Genomic DNA, 14,581 nt, shown 5'->3' with positions numbered 1-14,581 from the left:
TAGAGCATGGTGTTGGAGTTGGTAGAGCATGGTGTTGATAGAGCATGGTGTTGGTAGAGCATGGTGTTGGAGTTGGTAGAGCATGGTTGTGGGTTCGATTCCCACAACCCTGGCGTATGCACTCACTACTATAAATCGCTCTGGATAAGAGTGTCTGATACATGACTAAAATGTCAAACGTAAACGTAGTTACAGTTATGTTACAGATGATATTGTAGTTACCTGATGGAAGCCCAGGTAGTCTTGGATAGTAGGAGAGGAATAGAACACATGTCCCTCAGCTGTGACCACCAGCACAAAGCCATTCAGAGCCTGCAAGACCAGATACAGTGTTAATACAGTAACGCACACTCTCACTATATAACATTTAATTTCACTGCTCCAGACGAGCTTCAAAAACAAACGCATTAATGACAGGGTTGCATTAAAGATGACATTTTGTTCATCTGGGGGTATTATAATCTGGCAACCTGTTTATTATGGGGTATTATAATCTGGCAACCTGTTTATTATGGGGTATTATAATCTGGCAACCTGTTTACTATGGGGTATTATAATCTGGCAACCTGTTTACTAGGGGGTATTATAATCTGGCAACATGTTTACTAGGGGGTATTATAATCTGGCAACCTGTTTACTATGGGTTTATTATAATCTGGCAACCTGTTTACTATGGGGGTATTATAATCTGGCAACCTGTTTACTAAGGGGGTATTATAATCTGGCAACCTGTTTACTAAGGGGGTATTATAATCTGGCAACCTGTTTACTAGGGGGTATTATAATCTGGCAACCTGTTTACTAGGGGGTATTATAATCTGGCAACCTGTTTATGACGTGGGTATTATAATCTGGCAACCTGTTTACTATGGGTTTATTATAATCTGGCAACCTGTTTACTATGGGTTTATTATAATCTGGCAACCTGTTTACTAAGGGGGTATTATAATCTGGCAACCTGTTCACTACAGGGGTATTGTAATCTGGCAACCTGTTTACTACGGGGGTATTGTAATGTGGCAACCTGTTTACTACAGGGGTATTGTAATGTGGCAACCTGTTTACTACAGGGGTATTGTAATGTGGCAACCTGTTTACTACAGGAGTATTGTAATGTGGCAACCTGTTTATGACGGGGGTATTATAATCTGGCACCCTGTTTACTATGGGGGTATTATAATCTGGCACCCTGTTTACTATGGGGGTATTATAATCTGGCAACCTGTTTACTATGGGGGTATTATAGTCAGGCAACCTGTTTACTACATCGGTATTGTAATCTGGCACCCTGTTTACTACAGGGGTATTATAATCTGGCAACCTGTTTACTACGGGGGTATTATAATCTGGCAACCTGTTTACTACGGGGGTATTATAATCTGGCAACCTGTTTACTACGGGGGTATTATAACCTGGCACCCTGTTTACTACGGGGGTATTATAACCTGGCACCCTGTTTACTACGGGGGTATTATAATCTGGCACCCTGTTTACTACAGGGGTATTATAATCTGGCAACCTGTTTACTACGGGGGTATTATAATCTGGCAACCTGTTTACTACCGGTGTCACGCCTGCTCCAGCTCCCCGGCACATGAGGGCACCAGGCTACACAGCATTGTGCACTCCTGCCATCATCATTACACACACCTGCCTTCTCCCCGTCACGCACATCAGTGATTATTGGACTCAATAACCTCTGTCATTACCTCCCCTATATCTGTCTGGTTCCCCGCTCTGTCCCCTGCTTCTGCATTGATTGTCATATGTCCTTGTTTACCCGTGTGCTGACGCTGTTCCTCATTAAAATGTTCAACTTCTCGTACCTGCTTCTCAACTCCGGCGTTGGTCCTTACAAAGGGGATATTATAATCTGGCAACCTGTTTACTGTCTATCACAGTTCCCTCTGCATTGACTGATGATCATACCAGCCTCCATCTTGAGAGAGGAATCTCAAACATGCCAGTCATCGCTTGGTGTGAAAATGTACCTGACATCTGAGAATGAGAAAACAGCGTGCTAGAGCACTGGGGGAGCGTTCACTTTGTTAAGCGTAGTAAACCGTGACCAGGCCTTGGCATGAAGTACCAGGACAACCTATTTCACCTGTCAAAACTTCCTGCTAAATGGATGGTCCTGGATTATAACTCAATCCACCTGGATTAACAAACGCATGAACAGTGTCTGGGTCTTTACCTACTCGTCTGCCAGCCAGTAGTCTCTCATGACTTTTAACATTCAAAACTGGCCCAGCGCCCACAGAAGATTTGGTTCCGGGAGCTGAAATGTCTGTCAGTCAATCAAGACATTTAGACACTATGGGCCCATCCCAAACTGCTCTGTCTGTCTGTCTGTCTGTCTGTCTGTCTGTCTGTCTGTCTGTCTGTCTGTCTGTCTGTCTGTCTGTCAGTCAATCAAGACATTTAGACACTATGGGCCCATCCCAAACTGCTCTGTCTGTCTGTCTGTCTGTCCTGTGCCATGTTGTACCTGGAGAAGTAGGTCCCCCTCGGAGAAGGTTGGGGCGTTCATCCCATTCATGTTCAGGTCATCCCCCCCAGGAAACAGGACACTGCTTTTCTTCATGGTTGCTGCAGACAGAGAGGGGAGAACAACAAGCTCACATCAGCACGCTATACTGAAAGCAATACACACAGGAATCTGGGGTTTCTGGGGTCTGGATATTTGGAACTTTCATCTGCCAACTCTTCTGAGTTTAAGTTCCCATCTAGTGGCCTAGCCAATCACCAGACCTGAACCCAATAGAACATCTTTGGAGGGAGCTGAAAGTCCGTATTGCCCAGCGACAGCTCCGAAACCTGAAGGATCTGGAGAAGGTCTGTATGGAGGAGTGGGCCAAAATCCCTGCTGCAGTGTGTGAAAACCTGGTCAAGAACTACAGGAAACGTATGATCTCTGTAATTGCAAACAAAGGTTTCTGTACCAAATATTAAATTCTGCTTTTCTGATGTGTTAAATACTTATGTCATGCAATAAAATGCAAATTAATTACTTAAAAATCATACAATGTGATTTTCTGGATTTTTGTCTCTCACAGTTGAAGTGTACCTATAATAAAAATTACAGACCTCTACATGCTTTGTAAGTAGGAAAACCTGCAAAATTGGCAGTGTATCAAATACTTGTTCTCCCCACTGTAGGTAGCACACAGGAGGACATTTTTCTGTTTAGATCATTTCCTTTTGAATTTCAAGATAAATGTAAAATGTTCCTGTTTTGATTAATTTAATAGAGTGAGTTAGGTCTGCTCTATACGAAATTAGCATACCCCCTGAGTCCCTTCCTTGTTTCACACCTGGTCGTTTTTGTGGATGGGACTACCAGCTCTCTGCAACCTAGAGGGCAACCGGTGGGTCCGTCTCTTCTATACCATGTTTCTTGTAGGATGACAATGTCTGTATTTCTGATTTATTTGATGAAGTCCAGGTTCCTGCTCTTTAGGCCAAAGGCAGATGACCTCAGGCTTTGGATATTCCAGGATGAGATAGTGAAGGCTTTGTGTTCCATAAAGTGTCCAATATTGTTGGTCGGGTGGTTTGGCCTCATGCCAGTAAGTGTGAGCAGAGCCTGCTGAGCATCTGGTATATTCCATTAGCTTGGGCTAGTGTAAGAGTAGGGCCTGTTTGCCCACTCACGGCCTGGGAGTATGTGTAACTTTCATGTTGAGGCACTCTTTGCGGGAGTAGGGGACATGGGTGGGCAGGAGGGGCATAGGACTGATCTGAGGAGGCCTAAATGGGGTGTAGGCATGGTTGACTTGGGGGGGGGGGGGGGGGGGGGGGGGTGTTGATTGGTGGGGGTGGGTGGACCTGGTCGTAAAAAATCTGAAATCCACAATAGAAGCTAGCCAGAAGCTAACCAGAAGCTAGCCAGAAGCTAACCAGATGCTAGCCAGAAGCTAACCAGAAGCTAGCCAGAAGCTAACCAGAAGCTAGCCAGAAGCTAACCAGAAGCTAGCCAGTTTACTGGCTAACGTTAGTATTCAGCTAACCACGGTTTGTGGTCATCAGCTATCCTTTAGCTCGAAAAGCTATCGCTAGTTTTGTACAACGCGACTCAGACCAGAACATACCGGACCTATTTTTCTCTCCATATCTCCGGATTTCAACCGCAAGCTCTGGACATTTACACCTGGATCTCGCAGCTAGCTAGCTGCTATCCGTGTGACTATTGGCTTACGTCGATCCCGGAGCAAACATCAATTATTCTGGAGCTATCCAGCTGAAGAGTTCCATCAGCCACTCCTGGGCTACAATCACCTATCCGGACCCGTTTTACTGCCGACGCGGAGCACCACCGGGCCTTTACGACTGGACTACCGACGTTATCTGCCCGAGGGAATTATCCAACTGGCCCCTCCGTCGCGACGTTACCTGAACGCCCATCTGCGGCCCGCTAATCGTTAGCGGTCTTATCGGCTGCTATCTGAATAGGTCTATCGGACAATTTTTTCTTGGGTCAGTATAACTATATCTATTTTGCCAATTCGATTGATCCCCTCTACCACAGGGAACCCCACTAATCTACCGACGGAAACACACGAGGTGGCTAAAAACAGACCTCCATCCTATGCTAGCTTGCTACCGATGGCCCGGCTAGCTGTCTGAATCGCCGTTACCCCAACACACCTCACTACTCACTGGACCCTTATGATCACTCGACTAAGCATGCCTCTCCTTAATGTCAATATGCCTTGTCCATTGCTGTTCTGGTTAGTGTTTATTGGCTTATTTCACTGTAGAGCCTCTAGCCCTGCTCATTATACCTTATCAAACCTTTCAGTTCCACCACCCACACATGCGATGACATCACCTGGTTTCAATTATGTTTCTAGAGACAATATCTCTATCATCATCACGCAATACCTAGGTTTACCTCCACTGTATTCACATCCTACCATACCTTTGTCTGCACATTATACCTTGAAGCTATTTTATCGCCCCCAGAAACCTCATTTTACTCTCTGTTCCCGATGTTCTAGACGACCAATTCTCATAGCTTTTAGCCGTACCCTTATCCTACTCCTCCTCTGTTCCTCTGGTGATGTAGAGGTGAATCCAGATGACTTCTGTAACCGTATTAGCCTTGGTTTCATGCATGTTAACATTAGAAGCCTCCTCCCTAAGTTTGTTTTATTCACTGCTTTAGCACACTCTGCCAACCCGGATGTTCTAGCTGTGTCTGAATCCTGGCTTAGGAAGACCACCAAAAATTCTGAAATCTCCATCCCTTACTACAACATTTTCAGACAAGATAGAATGGCCAAAGGGGGTGGTGTTACAATCTTGCAAAGATAGCCTGCAGAGTTCTGCCCTACAGAGGTCTGTACCCAAACAATTTGAACTTCTACTCTTAAAAATCCACCTCTCTAAAAACAAGTCTCTCACCGTTGCCGCCTGCTATAGACCACCCTCTGCCCCCAGCTGTGCTTTGGACACCATATGTGAACTAATTGCCCCCCATCTATCTTCAGAGCTCGTGCTGCTAGGCGACCTAAACTGGAACATGCTTAACACCCCAGCCATCCTACAATCTAAGCTTGATGCCCTCAATCTCACACAAATGATCAATGAACCTACCAGGTACCACCCCAAAGCCGTAAACACGGCCACCCTCATAGATATCATCCTAACCAACTTGCCCTCTAAATACACCTCTGCTATTTTCAACCAAGATCTCAGCGATCACTGCCTCATTGCCTGCATCTGTAATGGGTCAGCGGTCAAACTACCTCCACTCATCACTGTCAAACGCTCCCTGAAATACTTCAGCGAGCAGGCCTTTCTAATCGACCTGGCCGGGGTATCCTGGAAGGATATTGATCTCATCCCGTCAGCAGAGGATGCCTGGTTATTTTAATTTTTTTAAATGTCTTCCTCACCATCTTAAATAAGCATGCCCCATTCAAGAAATTTAGAACCAGGAACAGATATAGCCCTTGGTTCTCTCCAGACCTGACTGCCCTTAACCAACACAAATACATCCTATGGCGTTCTGCATTAGCATTGAACTGCCCCTGTGATATGCAACTTTTCAGGGAAGCTAGAAACCAATATACACAGGCAGTTAGAAAAGCCAAGGCTAGCATTTTCATGCAGAAATGTGCTTCCTGCAACACAAAGTTCTGGGACACTGTAAAGTCCATGGATAATAAGAACACCTCCTCCGAACTGCCCACTGCACTGAGGATAGGAAACACTTTCACCACCGATAAATCCACTATAATTGAGAATTTCAATAAGCATTTGTCTACGGCTGGCCATGCTTTCCACCTGGCTACCCCTACCCGGTCAACAGCACTGCACCCCCCACAGCAACTCGCCCAAGCCTTCCCAATTTCTCCTTCTCCCAAATCCAGTTAGCTGAAATCTGGACCCCTACAAATCAGCCTGGCAAGACAATCTGGACCCTCTCTTTCTAAAATTTCTGCCGAAATTGTTGCAACCCCTATTACTAGCTGGTTGAACCTCTCTTTCATGTCGTCTGAGATTCCCAAAGATTGGAAAGCAGCTGCTGTCATCCCTATTTTCAAAGGGGGAGACACTCTTGACACAAACTTCTACAGACCTACAGTATTTCTATCCTACCCTGCCTTTCTAAGGTCTTCGAAAGTCAAGGCAACAAACAGACTACCGACCATTTTGAATCCCACCATACCTTCTCTGCTATGCAATCTGGTTTCAGAGCTGATCATGGGTGCACCTCAGCCGCGGTCCTAAACGATATCTTAACCGCCATCGATAAGAAACAATACTGTGCAGCCGTATTCATTGACCTGGCCAAGGCTTTCGACTCTGTCAATCACCACATCCTAATCGGCAGACTCGATAGCCTTGGTTTCTAAAATGATTGCCTTGCCTGGTGTCGTGGCAGAATCAGAATTCTTTAGGTAACATTTATAAATAAGATATTTTATTCATTTTCATAACCATGCTTATGTGGTAAAAAAGTTGCTTGGGCCCAGAGAGGGGAGAGGTCGGATTAGTCTTATCTGTGAATGTGTCTGTAAACTATTCCTAAACCATGTGAAGGGACGGTGAGATTAATGGGGAACCCGTTAGGTGGCTCCACAATGTCTGTGTGCCAGTCACATCGCTCTGTGATCTTGTCCGGGGGGGGGGGGGGGGGGTGTATTTGATATATGCCATTGGATGAGGTAATGTTTTTGGTCCTAAGTGGTACCAAGAACGAGATAGGAACTTAGTTTAGGAGACCAAACTGAACGATCATTTATAGCCAATGATGTCTGGCTATGTGTGTCTTTGCTATAAAGGATCTCAGTTGCCAATATGTAGGCACTTTCGGAGAATTCATTTATAGACACTGAATTGATCTGAGAGTCACAGGGCTATGGTGAAGCTCATATAATTAAAGATGGACTTTATGATAACTCTGACTTGTGTGTGGTTTGCTCTCTCATGATTTGGTAATACAGGACATTTCCACGACACTGGTTCACCAACTACTTCTCTGATAGAGTTCAGTGTGTCAAATCGGAGGGCCTGTTGTCCGGGCCTCTGGCAGTCTCTATGGGGGTGCCACAGGGTTCAATTCTTGGACCGACTCTCTTCTCTGTATATATCAATGATGTCGCTCTTGCTGCTGGTGAGTCTCTGATCCACCTCTACGCAGACGACACTATTCTGTATACTTCTGGCCTTTCTTTGGACACTGTGTTAACAACCCTCCAGACGAGCTTCAATGCCATACAACTCTCATTCCGTGGCCTCCAATTGCTCTTAAATACAAGTAAAACTAAATGCATGCTCTTCAACTGATCGCTGCCTGCACCTGCCCGCCCGTCCAACATCACAACTCTGGACGGTTCCGACTTAGAATATGTGGACGACTACAAATACCTAGGTCTCTGATTAGACTGTAAACTCTCCTTCCAGACTCACATCAAACATCTCCACTCCAAAGTTAAATCTAGAATTGGCTTCCTATTTTGCAACAAAGCATCCTTCACTCATGCTGCCAAACATACCCTTGTAAAACTGACCATCCTACCGATCCTCGACTTCGGCGATGTCATTTACAAAATAGCCTCCAATACCCTACTCAATAAATGTTATGCAGTCTATCACAGTGCCATCTGATTTGTCACCAAAGCCCCATATACTACCCACCACTGCGACCTGTAAGCTCTCGTTGGCTGGCCCTCGCTTCATACTCGTCGCCAAACCCACTGGCTCCAGGTCATCTACAAGACCCTGCTAGGTAAAGTCCCCCCTTAGCTCGCTGGTCACAATAGCAGCACCCACCTGTAGCACACGCTCCAGCAGGTATATCTCTCTGGTCACCCCCAAAACCAATTCTTCCTTTGGCCGCCTTTCCTTCCAGTTCTCTGCTGCCAATGACTGGAACTAACTACAAAAATCTCTGAAACTGGAAACACTTATCTCCCTCACTAGCTAAGCACCAGCTGTCAGAGCAGTTCACAGATTACTGCACCTGTACATAGCCCATCTATAATTTAGCCCAAACAACTACTTCTCCCCCTACTGTATTTATTTATTTATTTTGCTCCTTTGCACCCCCTTATATCTATCTCTACTTTGCACATTCTTCCACTGCAAATCAACCATTCCAGTGTTTTACTTGCTATATTGTATTTACTTCACCACCATGGCCTTTTTTTGCATTTACCTCCCTTATCTCACCTCATTTGCTCACATCGTATATAGACTTGTTTATACTGTATTATTGACTGTATGTTTGTTTTACTTCATCTGTAACTCTGTGTTGTTGTATGTGTCGAACTGGTTTGCTTTATCTTGGCCAGGTTGCAATTGTAAATGAGAACTTGTTCTCAACTTACCTACTTGGTTAAATAAAGGTGAAATAAATCAAATAAAAAGGCTGTTCAAGTCCAGGGTGGAGTGGTGGGCCAGGAAAAAATGTGGTTGTCAGGCACAGTCACGGGAATACTTGCGTTTACCCGCTGTATGGTAGCAGGGTGGAAGTATTTTCGTGGTAGCAGGGTGGAGATAACCACTTGTGCGTTGGGGAAAGTAGAAGCTTTTTCTATCACTCCCTTTCCTGCTGTGCTCTCAGGTCGTTTGTGCCTGTGTGTATTATTATGTGGCTAGGTTAACCTAGTTGGTCCTCAGACAGAAGGTCTAGGGTGAGCTGGATGTTTGGACACCAGAGTTTAGACACTGTGTTAGGGGAAAAGTATTTTTTCTTGTATATATTTTCCCGTTTGAGTCCGTAAGGAGAACAATCTGTGTCTTGTGTATGTCCTCAGTGGGTGTGTGTGTGTGTGTGTGTGGGTTGGGGGGGGTTGTCAGGAGGGCTATCAGGGTGGCTGACGGGGGGGGGGGGGGTTCAGAGGGGGTGAGATCCCCTGGGCTTGGGGTTCTTCATTTGTCTGTACCAGCTGTGATTTTGAGGCTATGGTCAGGGGTGGACTGTTCTGCTATGGTGTCAAGACTTTTGTCGGGAGCTGAGATGGGCTATTCTGCTGGCTTCTCTGTGGGGGTGGCCACCTCTCTAGTAGGTTGTTCTCTGTCACAAGCCATCCCCCACACCCTCTCCTCCAGCCGTCTGATCCTCTCCTCTAGTGCTCTGTTCTTCTCTTGCTCCTGCTCTTTCTCCTGTTGAAGTTGTCTCACTACAGTCCAGAGTGCAGATGTCTCTCTCCACCTCCAGCTCTCGTTATGGGAGTGTTGTTGTGCTGGACCGTTGTCTGGATCTGTGCTGACTGGAGTGTGAACCTGCTGAACCTGGAACCTGCTGTTCCAGCTCCACCTGCCTTACCTCCAACTGGGTGAATTTATCCTTCATTTCAATGAGGGAGTACTAATCTGTGCTGTGAGGTTGACTTTCCACTTGGGTTGCTCGTCTGTGGGGTTATATAATGAAGGTCTTGTCTGACCCGCTCAGGATTGGGGTATCTTTCTCAAGGGAGAGCTTTTCTGACTAATTATTTGATTAGGTGAAAGTCCACCTGAAACTGTTTGGGGTTACCAATACTGTTCCAGATTTATAGAGATTTATATTTCTGACTCAGAGTCCTCATTGATCAATATCCTGAGTTTCCACCCCTCGTTAACACCCCCCCCCCCCCTCTTAACAGAGGGGTAGTGTGTTAATATAGCACTGTGCTATGCCAGGGGATGGTCTGTGTGGAAGATTAAGTTGCTTATGTTCCCAATTTTTTAACAGTCAGCAAAAAGTATCTCTTGATTTTCCATAATGAGCTCCATTTTGTACTCTTTTCTTAGCTTTAATGACCTCTGATCAGCGGGAGGCAGCTTCAATGGCCTCTGCATTTGGTTTGGAGTAGCCGGTTTGATTCTCCTGCCGTTGTTGGGCTAAAGGGATCTGACTCCTCTCATCTGACACGTCAGTGCTAGTTGAAGCTGTATCTCCTTGTCCTAGCAGGCTTGGGAGTCCATCTCCTTGTCCTAGCAGGCTTGGTAGTCCAACTCCTTGTCCTAGCAGGCTTGGTAGTCCAACTCCTTGTCCTAGCAGGCTTGGTAGTCCATCTCCTTGTCCTAGCAGGCTTGGTAGTCCATCTCCTTGTCCTAGCAGGCTTGGTAGTCCATCTCCTTGTCCTAGCAGGCTTGGTAGTCCATCTCCTTGTCCTAGCAGGCTTGGTAGTCCTACTCCTTGTCCTAGCAGGCTTGGTAGTCCATCTCCTAGTCCTAGCAGGCTTGGTAGTCCAACTCCTTGTCCTAGCAGGCTTGGTAGTCCAACTCCTTGTCCTAGCAGGCTTGGTAGTCCATCTCCTTGTCCTAGCAGGCTTGGTAGTCCATCTCCTTGTCCTAGCAGGCTTGGTAGTCCATCTCCTTGTCCTAGCAGGCTTGGTAGTCCATCTCAGCATTCAGTCCCCATAAAGTAAAATATATCATTGTAATGTATTTTTCTTCTTGGCTATTTAATATCAAATCTAGCTTCAGACTAAACATTACTCACTTAGTTCCAGGTTCGATGGTGTTTTCAGTTTGTTTGCCAGAGCATTTGCTGTATAGCTTGGGCCTTTCAGGTAATTCAGTAATTCCGTCCAAAATCAGGTTGTAGGTTTTGAGTTTTGATCTGGAGCGAAGGTTATAGAGGGTATAATCCTTAAAATGACCCTGCCGAAAAATCTAAGTTTATCTAACTTCAAATCTATATTTTTCCAAGAACATGCTGAAAGATGCAGGAGCTCATCTGCTCATGACCTCTCTCTCTCCCTCTCACTGGCCCAACTCCTGCTCTCACTGACCCAACTCCCTCTCTCCCTCTCACTGGCCCAACTCCTCCTCCCTCCCTCTCACTGGCCCAACTCCTGCTCCCTCCCTCTCACTGGCCCAACTCCCTCTCTCTGGCCCAACTCCTCCTCTCTCCCTCTCACTGACCCAACTCCCTCTCTCCCTCTCACTGGCCCAACTCCTCCTCCCTCTCACTGGCCCAACTCCTCCTCCCTCCCTCTCACTGGCCCAACTCCCTCTCTCCCTCCCTCTCACTGACCCAACTCCCTCTCTCCCTCTCACTGGCCCAACTCCCTCTCTCCCTCTCACTGGCCCAACTCCCTCTCTCCCTCTCACTGGCCCAACTCCTCCTCTCTCCCTCTCACTGGCCCAACTCCTCCTCTCTCCCTCTCACTGGCCCAACTCATCCTCTCTCCCTCTCACTGGCCCAACTCCTCCTCTCTCCCTCTCACTGGCCCAACTCCTCCTCTCTCCCTCTCACTGGCCCAACTCCTCCTCTCTCCCTCTCACTGGCCCAACTCCTCCTCTCTCCCTCTCACTGGCCCAACTCTTCCTCTCCCTCTCACTGACCCAACCCCTCCTCTCCCTAGAACTGGCCCAACTCCTCCTCTCCCAACTCCTCCTCCCTCTCCCTCACTGGCCCAACTCCTCCTCTCCCAACTCCTCCTCCCTCTCCCTCACTGGCCCAACTCCTCCTCTCCCAACTCCTCCTCTCTCCCTCACTGGCCCAACTCCTCCTCTCTCCCTCACTGGCCCAACTCCTCCTCTCCCCCTCACTGGCACAACTCCTCCTCTCCCCCTCACTGGCCCAACTCCTTCTCTCCCCCTCACTGGCCCAACTCCTTCTCTCCCCCTCACTGGCCCAACTCCTCCTCTCTACTCCGCTCAGCTATTCTACTGGTTTCCTTCCCCCTGTCATACCTGCTTCACTCATCTGCCAATCATCTCTCTCTCATGGCCTGTTCTGTCCTTCTCTTTTTGTCATTCTCTACTCTGTCATTACTCATTGAGCCACCACACACCCTATCTATGTCCTGTCCTCTACTGGACAGAAACACAGAGTTGGTCTCTAAAACGAGGTTTTACGTGATTCTACAGGACGCAATAATTCCTGTCTCGTACTGCTCTTCTGTCCCTGCAGTGTATTTCTTCAAGTCATCCCTACCCAATCCCTGTCCCCGTCGGATCCCTGTGCCTATCCCATTCCTATCCCTGTCCCCACCCCATCCCTGTGCCAGTCCCCGTCCCATCCCCGTCCCATTCCCGTGCTAGTCCATGTCCCCATCCCATCCCTGTACCCATCCCCGTCTTATCCCAGTCCCATCCCTGTGCCAGTCCCAGTCCCCGTCCAATCCCTGTCCCCATCCCATCCCTGTGCCAGTCCCTGTGCCAGTCCCCATCCCATCCCATCCCTGTGCCAGTCCCCATCCCACCCCATCCCTGTGCCAGTCCCCATCCCATCCCTGTGTCAGTCCCTGTACCCATCCCATCCTTGTGCCAGTCCCTGTACCCATCCCATCCCTGTGCCAGTCCCCATCCCATCCCATCCCATCCCTGTGCCAGTCCCTGTCCCCATCCCATCCCTGTGCCAGTCCCTGTCCCATCCCCGTCCCTGTACCACAGCCAAACATTAGGAGACGCAGAGTGAACAACTAGCATGTGTAAGATTACGAGAGATGGTTCTGCTCTCACTCAATGGGTTTGAAGCCTTGCCACTGACTAAATCTACTTTTTCTGCTCTCCTCTAAATTACAATATTGGCTGCCAGTTCGTACCAAAAACATGGGCTATTTATGTTCAGTCTTTAACTCCTTGTTAAAAATACCTTGATCAAAAGGTTGAACAAGTCAACTCGCCAGGTTTTCACTGAAAAACAGATGGACACCAGCTTTAAGGAGAATGCCTCTCTTTACAATATTAATTATCAATATTTTGTAACAGGCTTTATGGAACTGTGTAATATTGATGCAAGACAAAAGCGCTCATGATTTTATTGCAGCATGCTTGTGCACATTATAGGCGTAGCATCCCATTAGAAAGACAGACTGAAGAGTTTAATACTCCATATCAGATCAGAGCATAATTCATCACTGTAAAACGAGTTGATTTCTATGAAAATCCTTTTCCATTAAATAAATGGAACTGTGAAGCACCTGCTGTTGCTACAAAACAACTCCTCATATTTCTGGGGCTTCACAGATATGTTGACTTGCTTCTGGCAAAACATGTAACCCTATACAAACGACTTTTATTCTACGCAATTAAAATGAAAGAGAACATACAGTAATAAACTGTAGAGAGGGTATTCCCAAGATCGCCAAACAGATAGGGCATGTTTACATAGAGGCTAGCAGTTATAATGATCACAGTTGTGGATACGCTCTCTGTGTGAAAGGGTTCTTCTTTAGACAACAATGAAACACAACCAGTCGAACCGGGCATTCTTCTCAGAGAAGAATCGTTCACAAAAACACAGCAGCAGATTCCCAACAGGAAAAATACTAACACATTAAACTGTATATCAGTGTTTGAAAGGGGTTAAATATGCGTAAAAAAATATAGTATGTGTATTTATTTACATGACAATGAGAATGGTATGATTGATGTGTGTTGACTGACTGTATGTGGCAAACGGCTTTTAGGCTCTCGGATGAACATTCCCTGGCTTTACCCTACCTTACCCTACCCTACCTTACCCTACCCTACCTTACCCTACCCTACCTTACCTTACCCTACCCTACCCGGGCAGACTTTCAGAAGAACGAGAACTAAACAGCCCAAATATGCCATTCGTATGGTTAAAAAATACATGAAGGGTTTCATGACATGATCACCGGTCTGGCTGCAGTTTTCCATTTAATCCTGAAAGGAAAAGCTTTGTATTGGTGTGAAATGTTGGAAGCACTTCTAGCAATGGGAAAATCAAAAGCTATTGCACCTGTGGATATTGGGTAGTATCGTATAATCCAAGTCAAATATTTGACAAATAAACCTTAAATATATTTTTTAATTGTGTAGAATTAAAACTTTTACAGACAAATGTTTCAGATCGCTTTTATGAAAGGTGTCTACGGCATTCTATGCCATCTTTTTCACATCATTATTTGAGGAGTCAGACTGTAGCAGTGTTTATCTGTGGGTACACATTGACTAACATTCTAGGGGATTATTCAGGCAGAATGTACCCCTCTTGAAACTGTAATCACTCTTCATTTACACAACCAACGAGGTTGATTGACAGGTGATGTGAAATGGGAGTGATGCCACTGGTCTGTACCTGGAACACTGTGTGTCATCGCCGAAGAGCTACGAAGCCTGTTTAGACAACCACTTCCATTGAAGGGATTATAAAAGACGG

At 46.4% G+C, this 14,581-nt stretch overlaps 1 protein-coding gene across 3 annotated transcripts in view; it reads right to left on the bottom strand.

Annotated features, from left to right (window-relative positions):
- Nucleotides 1-14,581, bottom strand: part of LOC110502156 (aryl hydrocarbon receptor) — a 69,931-nt gene that overhangs the window by 11,106 nt on the left and 44,244 nt on the right. For all 3 annotated transcript variants that reach the window (XM_036959347.1, XM_036959345.1, XM_036959346.1), the window contains exons 3-4: nt 2,492-2,592; nt 223-312 (exon numbers count right to left, since the gene is read on the bottom strand). In XM_036959347.1, the coding sequence (XP_036815242.1) occupies nt 223-312; nt 2,492-2,592 (191 nt within the window). The remainder of the gene's footprint in view (nt 1-222; nt 313-2,491; nt 2,593-14,581) is intronic.

This window comes from Oncorhynchus mykiss, chromosome 22 (genome assembly GCF_013265735.2).
Source record: "Oncorhynchus mykiss isolate Arlee chromosome 22, USDA_OmykA_1.1, whole genome shotgun sequence".
NCBI lineage: Eukaryota > Metazoa > Chordata > Actinopteri > Salmoniformes > Salmonidae > Oncorhynchus > Oncorhynchus mykiss.
Note: the sequence above shows the minus strand (reverse complement) of the source record. Positions and strands in the feature narration are given on the sequence as shown.